General features: G+C 39.1%; 1 protein-coding gene across 1 annotated transcript in view; it reads right to left on the reverse strand.

Moving 5' to 3' along the window:
• XKR4 (XK related 4) overlaps positions 1–15,352 on the reverse strand; it is a 301,060-nt gene that overhangs the window by 80,213 nt on the left and 205,495 nt on the right. Inside the window, exon 2 of the mRNA XM_075826240.1 lies at positions 3,249–3,448. Coding sequence (XP_075682355.1) covers positions 3,249–3,448 — 200 coding nt within the window. The remainder of the gene's footprint in view (positions 1–3,248; positions 3,449–15,352) is intronic.

The following is a 15,352-nucleotide window of genomic DNA, read 5'->3' on the forward strand; positions in this document are numbered from 1 at the left end:
AGTTTTTTTGACGGTCCCATTAACTTGCATGGGCCTCACGGTCACGGAATCTTGGACCAAAGTAGGACATGCTCTACTTTTGTGGGAACGGAGCAACGGGACCGTCAAAAAAACTGAAGTGTGCATCGCCCCATTGAAATGAATGGGTCAGGGTGCTAGCCGTCAGAGAAACGGCTAGCACCCTGAAGAAAAAGACTGAAGTGGGCATGAAGCCTTAAGGTCACAGTAAGTCCTCCTAGTACTGTTGATTGGCATGAAGCAAAGTGCACCCTCCTCGCATCTGTAGTGGGTGCACTAAGAGCCCAGTAGCTTAACCCTTTCTGGGCACCTTTAAATTTCAAAGTGCCTCTGACTCATCACATGTACACTTTAAAATGTCTAGCTGCATTCAGTGAGAAACTAGTGTGCCAATTATTTTATCAATAAATTCTGCCGTCGTGACAGGAAAGTGAAAAGAAATACCAATTTATATGTTTGGTTTCCTGTAAACATGTCGCCGGATAGTTTTTGTAATTTGTATTTTGTTTAATATTGCTATAACTACTTATGTGGGTGAAAATGTAAAATAGTTCCAGCTGGCATAACCAATTACATCATCCTTGGCTGTATATGTTTGTAAAAGAGCTACGGCTTTGTTTGCTAAACTAGCAAGTCACACGCTTAACTCTTTGCTGGTTCTCGCAAAAAAAAGATAAAGGAAATGCAATTTTGTCAAAGAAAATTATAGATGTAGATAAGAAAGTGAATAGAGCTTTCACAAAACACTCTGATTAAAATGAAAATCCCAAGATGGTCTTCATTGAGAATCTTCAATTAAGAAATGTATAACGAACAAATGCTGATCAGTATTTGCAATGATAATATTCTTTTGGCAGGAGACAACTGGAATCAGTTCATGTTTATTAGATTTCGAACAGAAGAAATTGAATGCTCATCCATTTTATTCTCTGAAAGTAATTTGTCAACACAATACCGCAGCCAGGAATACCGGGTAATGACATTCAGATGAGCTTGTGCAATACGTCATTTTCCTGCCTCTAACTTCCTTGAATATTTGTTGGTAAAGACACGCGGTTATTCACCGAGATCTATACAAAATGCGTGCCCGTAGTAATCATGAAAAACCTTTGTTTTCAATACATGGGTTAAAAATTTTGGCCACCAATTATCACTGCTGATTTCCATCCAGGCTATTTTCTCACGGTAAATGTTTTAGATTGGCCAGCGAATCTGCAAAATGTTAGCGGACTCTTTTAGGATTTAGGTATGGAATTGCCAATAAATCCTGACAAAATCCTGAACAAGTGATCGTGCTCTTAATATGCATGTTGGGCTTAGCTAAATTTGCCTACAAAAGCAACAGGACTAGGTGTCCCTTTGCCCATTAAGGGTATGTTCACACGAGCACATTACGTCTGTAATGGACGGAACGTATTTCGGCCGCAAGTCCCGGATCGAACACACTACAGGGAGCCGGGCTCCTAGCATCATAGTTATGTATGACGCTAGGAGTCCCTGCCTCGCTACCGGACAACTGTCCCGTACTGTAATCATGTTTTCAGTATGGGACAGTAGTTCCCCGGAGAGGCAGGGACTCCTAGCATCGTACATAACTATGATGCTAGAAGCCCGGCTCCCTGCACTGTGTTCGGTCCGGTAAATTTTTTTCATCTTTTCAATCACACATTCTAAGAGCCAAAACTTTTTTATTTTTCTGGCGAATAAGCTGTATGATGGCTTGTTGTTTTTGCAGGACAAGTTGACATAGCTTTTTGCAGGTTTTTTTTTTACGCCCTAAGCCTTGTGGTATAAATCATATGTTGACTTTATTCTATGGGTCAGTGCTATTACAGCAATACCAAATTTCTATACTTTTTTAATGTTTTAGTACTTTTTCTAGATAAAAACATGTTTTTATAGAAATAAATTATTTTTACAGGGCCACATTCTGAGACCCATAATTTTGTTTTATTTTTCAGTCAACACAGGCATATATGAGATTATTTATTGCGGGACGGGTTGTAGTTTTTTTTGTTTATTTTTGGACGACAGAAAGTGATCCAACGTCGCAGAGGAACTTACCTCATTATTAAAACAGTGCAGACTTTTTAATACTACTGAATAAGAGTTCTAATTCTATGAGTTTACATTCATAGGGGTTGCTAATATTCTCAATTCTTGGTGTAATTTTAGTAATTTATCTACATTGACTGTCTGGATTAGTCAAAAGATGCTTCACAGAAGCACGCGATTTTAGGAAATATTGCTATATATTTTTTTAACCAATTTAGCCTTATTCTATTGTAAAACTACTCCAGAACTGCTACCCCTAACCTCTCAGCTACTAGCCGCTAGGAAAAATCCGTATTAAGCGCCGCACACACTGAATACAGCGACTCTGTAAGGGGGGCACTTCACCCTGCCTGCTCCTGAATTCCGAAACACCCGATGTCTCAGTGCATCGGGTATTTCTACAATAGACCGTTTTAGTAAGTTGCTAACAACCAGCCACACTGATCTTATCTCCCTGCTCTCCCTGCCAGACACTGTGCTGAGTGGGGGATACACACTTGTGGCTGAATTTCCTCGCTCGTCCCTCACTCTGCAGAGCAGCTGGCAGGGAGATAATTGGTTAATAAAATATATTGCTAATATTTGAAATCAACTACGCTATACATTATTAAAACATAAATGAAATAATAGTTAACCCTTGAAGTTTTTAATTTTGGCATGGACTTCGAACACCATGTTTTGGCTGGTAAAAGTAGAAAAACCTTGCTTTAAAGCATGACCAGAAAAATGTTGAGAAGCCAGACCATATGTCATTACAATTTTTTAAGGTACGCTTAACCTAGAAATGAATAATACAAGTAAACAGACGTTAAACTTGCCCACAGTGTTTGTCAGTCTGATAGATTTCTGTATGTTGGTGAAAAAATCCTGCAGAGAACACAGGGTTTATTTCCCCATGATCTCTTCCATTTTCATCTGGCAGATTTCGCGGCGGTGGTGGTGGGGGGGGGGGCATAGCCCAGGGGTGGGTGTTACATTTTTTTTGTCTCCTATTGCAGACAGAGCTGTGGGCAAAGGATCAGTCCGCAGCCAGCCGTCTTCCAGCAAACACAGGATGATCTCCTTGAGCACATACAGTAGAAACCTTCAAGCCTTTCTTACAGTTTTATAACAATTCACCTTCACAATTTTACATTTTTCGTTCATTTAATTTCCAAGTAAAATATACTACTTACCTTGAATGGCCTGTAAGCTTCGAGTCTGCACGACAATGCAGAGCTGCAGGACAAGTTGGGGAGCGCTTTCCAGAAATGTCGCAAGCAAATGCAACATACTCACATCCGCATACTCGTACACCATCTTCCAGTAAAATTTCCATCGATCGTTCTCTGCACTCCGCCTGCTACGAATACCCAAATATATTGTATGGAAATATCTGAAAAGAAGAAAACTCACAATTTATAGGAAAACGTAGACAGTAACGGTTCATTAAAAGCTATCATAACCTGCTCACCACAATGATCAAAGACACTTTCTAACCTATTGTCAAAATAGAAATCAGCTTTCAGGACTTTATTAATGGAAGCGATGACGCCTTCCTCCCAGTAATCTGATTGGAATCAGCCAATGTATATGATCCTCTTAAATACGGGGGAACTCCTATTCACCTGCGTTCATGGCTTGTCATTAAGGTGGTGCATACAGTACTTTGGCAACAGACATCAATGTTACCTTTGTTAGCAGAATGGCCTAAGCTTACCAAAAAGATACAAAGCACATCAGTGTTCCCTTAATGCCACACATATATACTTTCACATATTTCCAATTTAAATACTTCTGAAAAAACGAAGAAAAAATTAAATAAAAATATATTTCCAATTTGGCTCTTTGAAAATTCACAACACGGTTGGTATAATCTATATATCTGGGGTTAGCGATAAAACATGCCATGTTTCTCTCTTATAGGAGCCGCAACCTGGAATCTCCTCTGTGAGGTTATCCTCTATATAAAACAGACATCTGGAGGACGTAGTCCTGTGGGTCTCACTGAATTTCTTATCTCATATACACTGCTGCTTCAAGCTCATTTCCAACCGAGACTGGAATTGCTTTTCAACTGGTTTCAAAATACGTTTGATGATCACAGCATAATTCATGTTAGAAAGCAGCATTATTTGGTTTTGTTGACTAAATCTAGGTCTTGTATAAGGGCCAATGAACTAGTTTTAGAGGAAGAAAAGGAGGTTTTCCATTGGTTTACATGTCCTAATTAAAAAAAATAAAAATAAAAATATATATATATATATATATATCCATACATATATATTAGATTTGATCTTTGTCCCATAAAAATTTAATTTCTAGTAAATGTAACTTCATACATTTATTGCAACCCACTGTAAGTTCTATTGGTTATGCCTGTTTATCGCAATAAGCTACTATGAAAATCCACATTTAGCTCTTAAAAATATACATGCTTTTCTCCTCACACAGACATCTGCTTATAGAGTACCTGTCCCTAGGTCATATAAGTTGAACTAGTTAACTGACCTGAATAGCACTATCCCCCTGATTCCAGCACTATTTTTCTTTTTTTCTTGGACTTCCCGTTCCAGAGATATGGCCCACTGTTTTGTTGGCTCCCTATATGCTAATTTTCTGTAGAAGGCCAACGGGGGGGGGGGGGGGGAGCTGAGACCAATCAGCACAAGGCAGCTTGAGTGTAGTTCACGCCCTGTTGGCTAATTACCGCAGAGCCAACAAAACAGTGGGCCATATCTCTAGAATGGGGTGGTCCAGGAAAAAAAGATAAACAGTGCTGGATTCGGGGAGACAGCGCAATTCAGGTTCGTAAACCAATTCAACTTATATGACCTGGTGCCAAGTCTTCTTTAAAGCGGTGATTACCATGAGTCCAGCTTTAGAAATGCCAAGCAACTAGCTGTTAATGCTGTGGGGAGCTAGCCGTGCATTGGTTATTGGAAACATAGTATACCATGCCGACCATTCAAATAAATGGCCAACCATGTAATACATGGACAGGCTGGGTCAGTCAGTGAGAGCTGCTCTCTGTGACAACACCCCCCGCTCTGGCTTATAAAGTAGTGTCCTGAGAAGGGGGCCCCCTTTATGTCGTCCATATGCCCTAAGAGTGCATAAGGAAAAGGGTTGTCTTCATTGCATACTATCAAAAACCATAATAAAGCCCCTCCACTTCAATCGGAACCACTTAGACTTGTGAATGGTACTCACCAGCCAAAGTATATGAGTCTATTAGAGATCAAGTTAGCACACCCATCATCACCCATATACAAATTTAAATTCATATTTTTTGGAAAATATACCAGGTTTCCTGCCCAAAGTTAATTAGACCACAAACACTTTGCTCTTGACACAAGGTTACTTTTAGTTGAACTGTACCAATGAATAGGATATTAATGAAATGTGGAAACTCTTATTAGTTATGATCAATGACTAAGACTTGGCAGACTTTTAAAACTTTGAAATTGGAATTCTAAATCATAACATCTTCTGACCTCTGTGAATGACTAATACAGCGCTCAATAAAGAGACTTGTCTTGCTATTACACAATCCTATAACTGAATTGTATTTGGTTTTCTTTCGTGTTAATTAAGAAATATTATTATTATTGCTGACAAATATTAGGATGTTGCAAAACTGATAGATCCTACATTGTAAATGCAATCCCAAATGTGCAATATCCAGGAAACAAGAGTAACGTGGAAGAAAGGACTAAATATCCATTTGATATTTTTCAAGAGAACAATTTCTTAAAGTGGAAACGTAAAGATATAAAACGAATGTTATTCCCTGGAGCAGGTCCCTGGTAAAAGGTCAAACTTTACTGGGCTAGTTTCAGAACGCACTCGGTTATGCTTGAGATGATATAACTTTATATATTGCTTAAAAATGAACAAAAATATAATAAGGAAAGCGTAACGGCGAATGTTACAATATATAGCAAATGTATAACATGTAATGTAAAAAATGAAGAACTATATATAATTAGATTGCATGTAAAAGTATAATTACCATCTATATCCTCTATGTCCCTCTTTCAAGTAGTAAAAATGTATTAACCCCTTAGTGTCCAAGCCATTTTTATTTATTTTTTTCATTTTCGTTTTTCACTCCCCGCCTCCCATGAGCCATAACTTTTTTATATTTCAGTCAATGGAGTGGTGTGAGGGCTTGTTTTTTTGCGGGAGGAGTTGTAGTTTCTACTGGCACCGTTTAAAGTACCATATAATGTACTGGGAGACTGAAAAAAAAATCTAAGTGGTGTGGAATTGGAAAAAACTGTGATTCTTCCATTTTCTTTTGGGTTTCGTTTTTACGTCTTTCATCGTGCGGTAAAAACGACAAATTTACTTTACTCTGCTGGGCAATACGATTACGGCGATATCATATTTATATAGGATTTTTAATGTTTTACTCTTTTTACAAAGAAAAAACTATTTGTTAGAAAATAAAAATGTTTTTTTTCTTCCATATTCTGAAAGCCATAACTTTATTTTTCCGTGGATTGAGCGGTGTGAGGGCTGATTTTTTGCTGAACAAGCTGTGGATTTTATTGGTAGCATTTTTTGGTACGTACGACTTTTTGATCACTTTTTATAAAAAAACTTTTCACCGCTAAGTTGACGAAAAAACAGCGATTCTGGCGGTTTATATTTTTTCATTTTTACGGCATTTACCGTGCGCATTAAATAATGGTATATTGTAATATTTTCTGACTTTTACTGACGCATTTTCACGTAAAGAATAGCGCAGTCGACTACGGTATTGATTCCGTCAAAACGACGGAACCATTAACCCCTTCCCGACATTTTGACGTATGGCTACGTAATAGCCGGGTAGGGGAAGTATGTAGCTGACTTCCACTGCCTTGGATTTGCAATGCAATATCAGACGTACTGAGTTTACATCTCAGGTTCCTGTAGGCACAAAATGCTTTTTAAGCTACTGATCAGACAGTGCAAATGTAGCAACTAGGGTGCCAACATACCATGTACACCTGACATGGATGAGCAGTGCTTGATAAAAAAACAAAGAGAGAGATGGCGCTCCTCTAGGGTGATATCATATGGGCAATTTGGATTATTGATCAAGGGGTGAATGTGGAAAGACTCACCTGATTAAGTTGTGCAAGATCGTCAGCACAACTTAACTTTGCTGCTCGTCAGGTGTTTTTCACCTTTGGTCTCGTTCACACTGTGCTAGCCTCTGGAGCAGACCCACGCTTGTTGTCTCCAACGCTGGAGCTTTTTTCTCGTGGTCGTGTAGAATGAAGCATTTTTTCCCAAGTTTCTTCATGGATGAGCAGTATACAACTAAACATTCTTCTAATAGCACTACACTACAAGTATGGAGATTACTGAACCAGCTCCCACTGCATGAACTATAATAATCCGATTGCAAGAGAGAGAAGCAGCGTCGGACTGATCCACAGAAGGACCTGGGGATCCTCCAGTGGGTCCAGGTGCAGAGATGCATCTCTCTCAAGCTGCGGGGCAGAGTCATTGGCTCTCTTCCCAGTCGCTTACTTGTGTAGGCCACAGGCTGTTTAAGGCCTGTGGTCTACTAGAGGTCAGGAGGATGTCGACGTCCAGACGCTGGTGACGCAATGACGTCATGGCGCCGGTGAAACGATGACATCACGACACTGGGCTACGGAAGAGGACCTAAATGTCATGGGAGTGGGGTTAGGTGAGTTTTTTTGTTTTTTTTATTGCTGCAAATGGGGCCTAACTACTACATGGAGGGCGCAAAGGGGGCCTAAGTACTACATGGTGGGCACAAGAGGGCCTATCTACTACATGGAGGGCACAAGGGTGCCTAACTATTATATGGAGGGCACAAGGGGGCCTAACTACTAAATGGAGAGCACAAGGGGACCTAACTACTGTATGGAGGGAACAAGCGGGCCTAATTACTACATGTAGGTCACAAGGGGGCCTAACTACTGTATGGAGGGCACAAGGGGGCCTAACTACTGTAAGGAGGGCACAAGGGAGCCTAACTACTGTATGTAGGGCACAAGGGGGCCTAACTACTGTATGAAGGACAGAAGGGGGCCTTACTAATATAAGAAGGGCACAAGGAGGCCTAACTATTATATGGAGGGCGAAAATGGGCCTAACTACTATATGGAGGGCACAAAGGAAGCCTAACCTTTATATATGGGCATAAGGAGGAGCCTAAGTACTATATGGAGGGCACAAGGGGGATCTAATACCTATATGGAGGGCACAAGATGGACTAACTACTATATAGTTAGATATTTTCATTCATTTTCATGTTTTCATTTACCGAATTGACTGAATGTGAGTATGTTGTTGGTGCAATATTTAAAAATTTGGTACCCCACTTGTAATTTTGCCCAGGGTCACACTGAGAGAAGGAGCCCTGTTCAGCAGACTGTCAATAGGCAACCATAGACAATATCAAAATGTACAAATTTGTGCATCTCAACAAATTCACCGCACTTGAAAATCCCCAACTGAGTGTTTAAAATAAATTATTAAATGTAATGCTTTAGTTATACATAGAGGTTGGCGCCAAAAGGTCACACGTCTCAATTAGGAAGAATTTGATTTTCTAAGAAAGTAGAATTACGCTATTACTGGCCAACATTGACAATTTTGGTTGCCGTCTGTCCTCATTGTGAGGCATACACTGTCCAAGTCAATAAACTTTGGATGCTGTACATGATTGTACGACCAGTCACCTTACACAACCAATGCTTCACATCTATTCGTTTTGCTTTTGTTATTAAAAAAATGAAAAAAACATTCCGGAATGGCCAACAGGGACATATTATATTGGGAAATCATAAAAAGCACAAATCATTTTAACACAAAGTATTACATTAAAATATTTTTCATTAATTAGTCATAGCTTATGATGAAACTAAATGTTGTAAATATTGAATTTTTGGGTTTTCCATTATGAACCATGAAGCAATTATATAATTAAATATCAGTTATCCTATCATAGACCATTGAAGTATTCCACTGAGATATCCTCTTTTTCATGAAGTTCTTGATTTACCACCAGCCTCTTGCTCCTAAGGTTCAATCAATGGACAACATAATTCCAAACATTGCAAAGTGTCAATCATTCTTTTGTGTGGACAGTATCAATGGCCTTAATGGGATCTGCATACTGTACATTTCCACAGTGATCTCAGCTCTTAGCTCATCAAAAGGCAATATAATTGGTTTTCATGATCCCCCTGTAGACAACTCCAGCTGCATTTTAAAATGGAGAGCATACATTTTGTGCCATCTGTGAGTTGGGCAATCATTTACTTCCCATTCACAACTAATGATATCTGCTAAAGACCTATTGTAAAAGCTACTTGTCAACTTTTTGGAATTTTTCTTATTTTCAGCCATGAAAATGTATTTAATAGGTTAATAATGTGGTTTAAATAATAAGGGTTTATTTTAACGCCTTCCATTGAAATAATCCATCTCTGCTAAAAAAAATTCCAAGCGATCTATGAGCTCCTAGTGATGCATCTGACAGTAGCTCTTAATGTAGAGCACATTTAGAACGCTGTGAGCATTTTCCAAATAAGCCACTATATAGCCACTATACCAGGAATAGGTAAGGAAATGATCATAATCATAATTAGAATAAAATAAGCCTATAGGGTACATTTATACACCTGGTCCTTTAAGTCTTTCACTCTAGTCCCTTAAATGCACGTTTACAAGGTGCTCTAAGTAGGTCCTTAACACCACAGACAATAACAAAACCGCTGCCCATGTTACTTGGCTGTACAGGAGAAACTGCTAAAATGACAACCCCCTACTCTGACATCACTTCCTGCTCTGCAACTATTGGCTGAAGCTGTACCTTGCAGACTTCCTGCTCTGCCCGCCCCTGAATGCATTCTGTACATAAAATTGTAAATACAATTTAGCTGTATCCTCCTGAATTTGGAGCAGAAAGAAGGGAGAATTACTTGAAAAGTAACAAAAAGTTCAGTGTTATCATAGGCACATTGTATGGATCCAAATCACCATTAATATCAATGTTCAAGTATATACGCATGTATAGAACCTAGGAGAAATGCTGGCTCTGGGACTGTAACTTCAAACACTAGTAACTAAATATAGAAGTCAGCTGATAGAAAATGTACATTTTTGAAAAAAGTTCATATAGATTTTTTTGTGCTAAAAGTGGCAATAAGTATTTAGAAATAGATGTGGCACAGCTATGCCTACATGGTCAGTTTGATGCTGTCTGTTAATTGCAATCGATGGTAAAGTATCAGCATTTAGTTTTATGTACATTATGTCCTTTATTAATAAATCAAGTACAAAAATGACTTAACTTGCTCCAAAATTCGTGATACATTAAGCTGGCTGTGTACTTGTTCCAATCCCATTTTAGCAAAGGCCAGCAAACGTGGGCAAAACATGACTACGTGACATTAATTAGCGGTCATTTAGCTGTCAGATTTTCTGATCTGTAAAATTTATGTCCAAAATGTTTCTTTATATCCCTTAACTTTCTTCCAATATTTTATTAGTTATACTTAAATTACAATGTTGATCTATCTCAGGTACTCTATTAGATAAGAATAAGTTGTTTGAAAAGTTAGTGTCCACTTAAAGGGGTTGTCTAGTATTCAAAACTTATTTCCATATACCCTATTAGGCAATTCAGAGTTAATAGAGGGGAATTCTCTGTTCAGGATCCTCATCTCTTAGTCATAGTGAAGAGCAGTTAGAAACAGCATCTTTCACTCTGAAGGACCTGTCCTACACAGAAAACCCATTATTTTGATTAGTCACGTTTAGGATATTAGGACTGCTGGTGGTCCCACCCGAGACACACTTTCTGATTATCATATTGTCAAAAGAACCCTTCAAACCAGAAGTGATTGTCCAAAGCAGAAAAAACCCTTTAAATTGCATAAAATTGCATGACATTATTTATACCGGCCCCAGACTACTCATAATAATGCAGCTGTAATCATATGTAGGTCACAAAAAGCAATTCTTTACTTATCGTAAAAAGTCAGTTAGTTTAGGTATTAAACATCTCTCATTGTCTTTCAATTATGTTTTAACCCCTTGGCAATATGCACCGTACATGTTTGACTCTTTACAACGATGGCCTATTTAGTGACAGGTGCTGTGGGCAAAGGAGCTGTCCATCCACAGTGGGTGTCAACTGTATATTACAGCGGACACTCTGCTTTCTCCGATTACTCCAATGCTGGTCGTTAAACCTCCCCAGATGCCACTGTCAATATCGGCCGTGGCATCTAAGCGTTTGGACAAATGGAGGGAGCTCCTTCTATCACCCCATCAAAGTCCCCGCAACACGATTGCAGGGTGCCAATGTGCTGCCATTGCAACCAGGGGCCTGAAGAAGGCCCCCAGGTTGGCCATCTGTGTGTGCCAGAGGCAGGGTCTGATAGGATGCCAGTTTTCTACACATAATTATGCATAATGCACTGCAAATGTTGATCGCATGTCTAAGTGGCTCTAAAAAAAAGTTTAATTAAAATATACAAATCCAAAGTGAAAAATAAGATAAAAACAACTTAAAATATGCTGTATTCAAAGTACACGTAATTCGTATATATCCGCAACTGTAGCGACCCATACTATAAACCTAATGCATTATTTATTTCACTTGGTGAGCACTGTAAAAAAACAAAAAAATTGTGGAATAGTGTTTTTTTTTTATCATCCCCTCCGTAGAAAGGAATAAAAATGAATCAATAAGTCCTATGTACCCCAAAATAGTATCAATGAAAACTATAGCTTGCCCTGCAAAAAACAAGCAAAATAAAAAAGTTATGGCACTTAGAATGTGGCAACATAAAAACAAATATTATTTTTTTTGTAAAAATAGTTTTGATTGCGCAAAAGTAGTAAAACAAAGTAAAAAGACCTTTATTTTGCTGGTCAGTATGATTACATTGATAAAGTTAACATGTAATTTTTACCGCACGGTGAACGCCGTAAAAACAAAACCCAAAAAACAATTACGGATTTACTGTTTCTTCCAGTCCCCCAAAGTAAAATTAAGAAAAGATTTTTGGTACATATGTACCCCAAAATGGACCAACAAAAAACAAGCCCTCATACGGCTACATCGATGAAATAATTAAAAAATGACGGCTCTCAGAACGCAGTGATTAAAAAATGAAATCGTCCAGAGAGACAAATATATTTGCCCACATTAAGGCCTCATGCACACGAACGTATTTGTTTTCTCCCGTAAATACTGGCGTAAATACGGGTCCTTTGTCACACGTATTCGACCCATATTCCACCAGTATTTACGGAGCCGTGTCCGTAAATACGGGTCCGATGTCACCAGTATTCCACCCGTACTTACGGACCCGTTTTCTCTGCACTAATCGGCAGCCCCTTCTCTCTATCAGTGCTGGAAAGAGAGGGGACAGCCCTTTCGGGCAGAGTTTCCGCAGCGATTGAAAGTAAAAGAAGTTCATACGTACCGTTGTCTTGGTGATGCATCCCTCTTGACATCCAGTCCGACCTCCCTGGATGACGCGGCAGTCCATGTGACTGCTGCAGCCTCTGATTGGCTGCAGCGGTCACATTTGATGAAATGTCATCCCGGGAGGCCGGACTGGAGGAAGAAGCAGGTAAGTTAACTTTTAACACTATTAACTCCAGCGGTAGTCACTGTCCCGGGTGCTGAAAGAGTTACTGCCGATCAGTTAACTCTTTCAGCACCCTGGACAGTGACTATCCCCTGACGTCGCCTAGCAACGCTTCCGTAATTACGGGTGCACACACGTAGCCACCCGTAATTACGGGAGTCCCTTAGACTTCTATGGGCCTGCCCGTGCCGTTATTACGGCCTGAAATAGTACATGTTCCATATTTTTCAACGTCACGGGCACCTTCCCGTAAGCATACGGCAAGGTACCCGTGGCCAATAGAAGTCTATGGGCCTGTAATTATGGCTCGTAATGACGGGCTTTTTTACGTTCATGTGCATGAGGCCTTACTAAGGCTGTCTAATAGTAAGGCAGTATAAACTTAGACCAGGGATTCACAAAATGCCACATATTTATCACAGTGTTGTATGCCACATGATAATTTTGATGCATTCCTCATGACTTGTTTGACACTTTTCTGTTACTTTACCACTTTTGATTTGCCCTATTTTGTAGCAGAATTTTATGATCGTTTTTTAACGCACATTGGCACATTTTAAACCATGCCGCATTCTGACAAGACACATCCCCTTTCCCGCTAAGCCACGCTTTTTTGGGACACTTTTAGAAAGTTTCTAGTGAGGTGCAAACATCAAAATTGCGCCAAACCGCTCCAATTTGAGCCAAAATTAGGTGCATTTTTCTAGACCCAGACACAGTAGTAAATCTTCCTTGTTCTTAGCTATTTTTTTTCTGTATAATAACTAGCTTTACAAACCTGGCTATAAGTGAATTCTACTGTTACCAATTGTTATGCTTTGGTTGTAAAATAAAAATTGCAAAAATAAAACCTATATACAAACAAACAAACAAACAAACAAACAAACAACTGTCTCAAGGCCAAAATAAGGGGTTAAGAACACTGGTATATGAGCGACTAAAAGCCCTGCTGAAAAGAACTGAGATGTCTTCCTTTCTTGAGCCACTCTGCGTTTTACATGGTGGTATAATACAGGCATTTATATCATGAACAATATATAAGAATCTGGAGAGATGAGAAGTGCATTTCTTACTGGAAGATTACCGTCAGCTAATGGCTCTGTAAATCAAGACGTATCATTAAGCACTAACATCACATTGCTGTGGCTCTGAAATAGCTGTAATTCAAGCTCGTATATCAGTATAAAGAAAGAGAAATGGATGAGAATATGTGAAGAAGCATATTTTTGCCTTTTGTAGGTCTCCCGATCTCACACAATGCATTGCTCCTATCCACAAATAGCATTATCGGAGTAATAACTTTGGATAGTTCAACTTTATTTTAGTCTCTAGTGCCAACGTAAAGGACGTTTAAAGGGAACCTGTCACCACTATTTTACCTATTGAACTCTACACACCCTTCGCTGGCCGCTGCTGTCAAAAGTCCATTGGCGTCTGCAAACATTTTGTGCCTTTTATGATAATAATCCGGTAGTCTCGTTCGTTCCTCTGCTTATGCCCACCCACTGCCAAAAACTGGCCCATCCTGAATGCTGTGAATCAAAAGTAAGCTGCCAATCAAAAGTAAGGAGGCGGGGTTAACTCGGAAAGGCTTCAGAAATGAAGATATGACTCTTTTCAAACGAAGATATGACTCTTTTATGCTCATTAGCAAACGGCGCGGGAACACTAAAAAACTGAATACTGAAGGTACGGAGCCGACTAAGAAGACAATTATAGGTTATATAGAAATGATTTACACCCACTTCCGCCAGGCCTTGATGGTTTAATAGGTGAAAAGCTGGTGACGGGTTCCCTTTAAGGAGGGGCTCCTACTCCATGTTCTACAGCGGTCTTTCATTTACTTATGATGAATGAATATGGAAAGGTATAAACATGAAATAGAAGAACAAAATAAAACAATACTGTATACACTTTGGGGCAGCAGACTCCTTCTGGAGCAATATAGTAAAAATATTAATGCAACAGTATTGATTTATTAAAAAATATGGACATTTCAGAAGCAAAAAGGGTCAAGGGAGTTTGCGTCAAAACATGTGTGCGGGTAGGGAAACAGTTTTTAAAATATAAAATCACTCCAGAACTTTATTAGAACGTTCATTCCAACAATTTTAGCAATGAACCAGTCTCAGCATCATTAATGAACAGATTTTTGGCCTTAGGATATTAGTTTGTATAATTGCTTCCACTTAGATTTGATTAATGAGTTTCAAGGATATTTTGGTAGAAACCAGACTTTACAAGATACAGTGATTTAAAGATTGAACTTTAACTGCTAAATTAAAAAGCAAAAGATTTATCGAGTTACATAAAATTTAGGCAAAATGTGAGCAAACTCAGGAAATTACAAATTTTACATTAAAATACATTACTTTGATTCCCCCAAATATCCTACACCTGAGATGAGCGTAAGGGCATGGCCCCACGTGGCGTATTTCTTCCGCAACTGTCCGCACAGAATCTGCATTGCAGATTCTGTTGCGGATCTGCCCAAAATGTGCAGTAAATTGATGCGGACTGGCCGTTGCGTATTGAGGTGAAAGTACTTCCCTTCTCTCCATCAGTGCAGGATAGAGAGAAGGGACAGCACTTTCCCTAGTGAAAGTAAAAGAATTTCATACTTACCGGCCGTTGTCTTGGTGACGCGTCCCTCTTTC

This window comes from Rhinoderma darwinii, chromosome 5 (genome assembly GCF_050947455.1).
Source record: "Rhinoderma darwinii isolate aRhiDar2 chromosome 5, aRhiDar2.hap1, whole genome shotgun sequence".
In the NCBI taxonomy this organism is placed as follows: domain Eukaryota; kingdom Metazoa; phylum Chordata; class Amphibia; order Anura; family Rhinodermatidae; genus Rhinoderma; species Rhinoderma darwinii.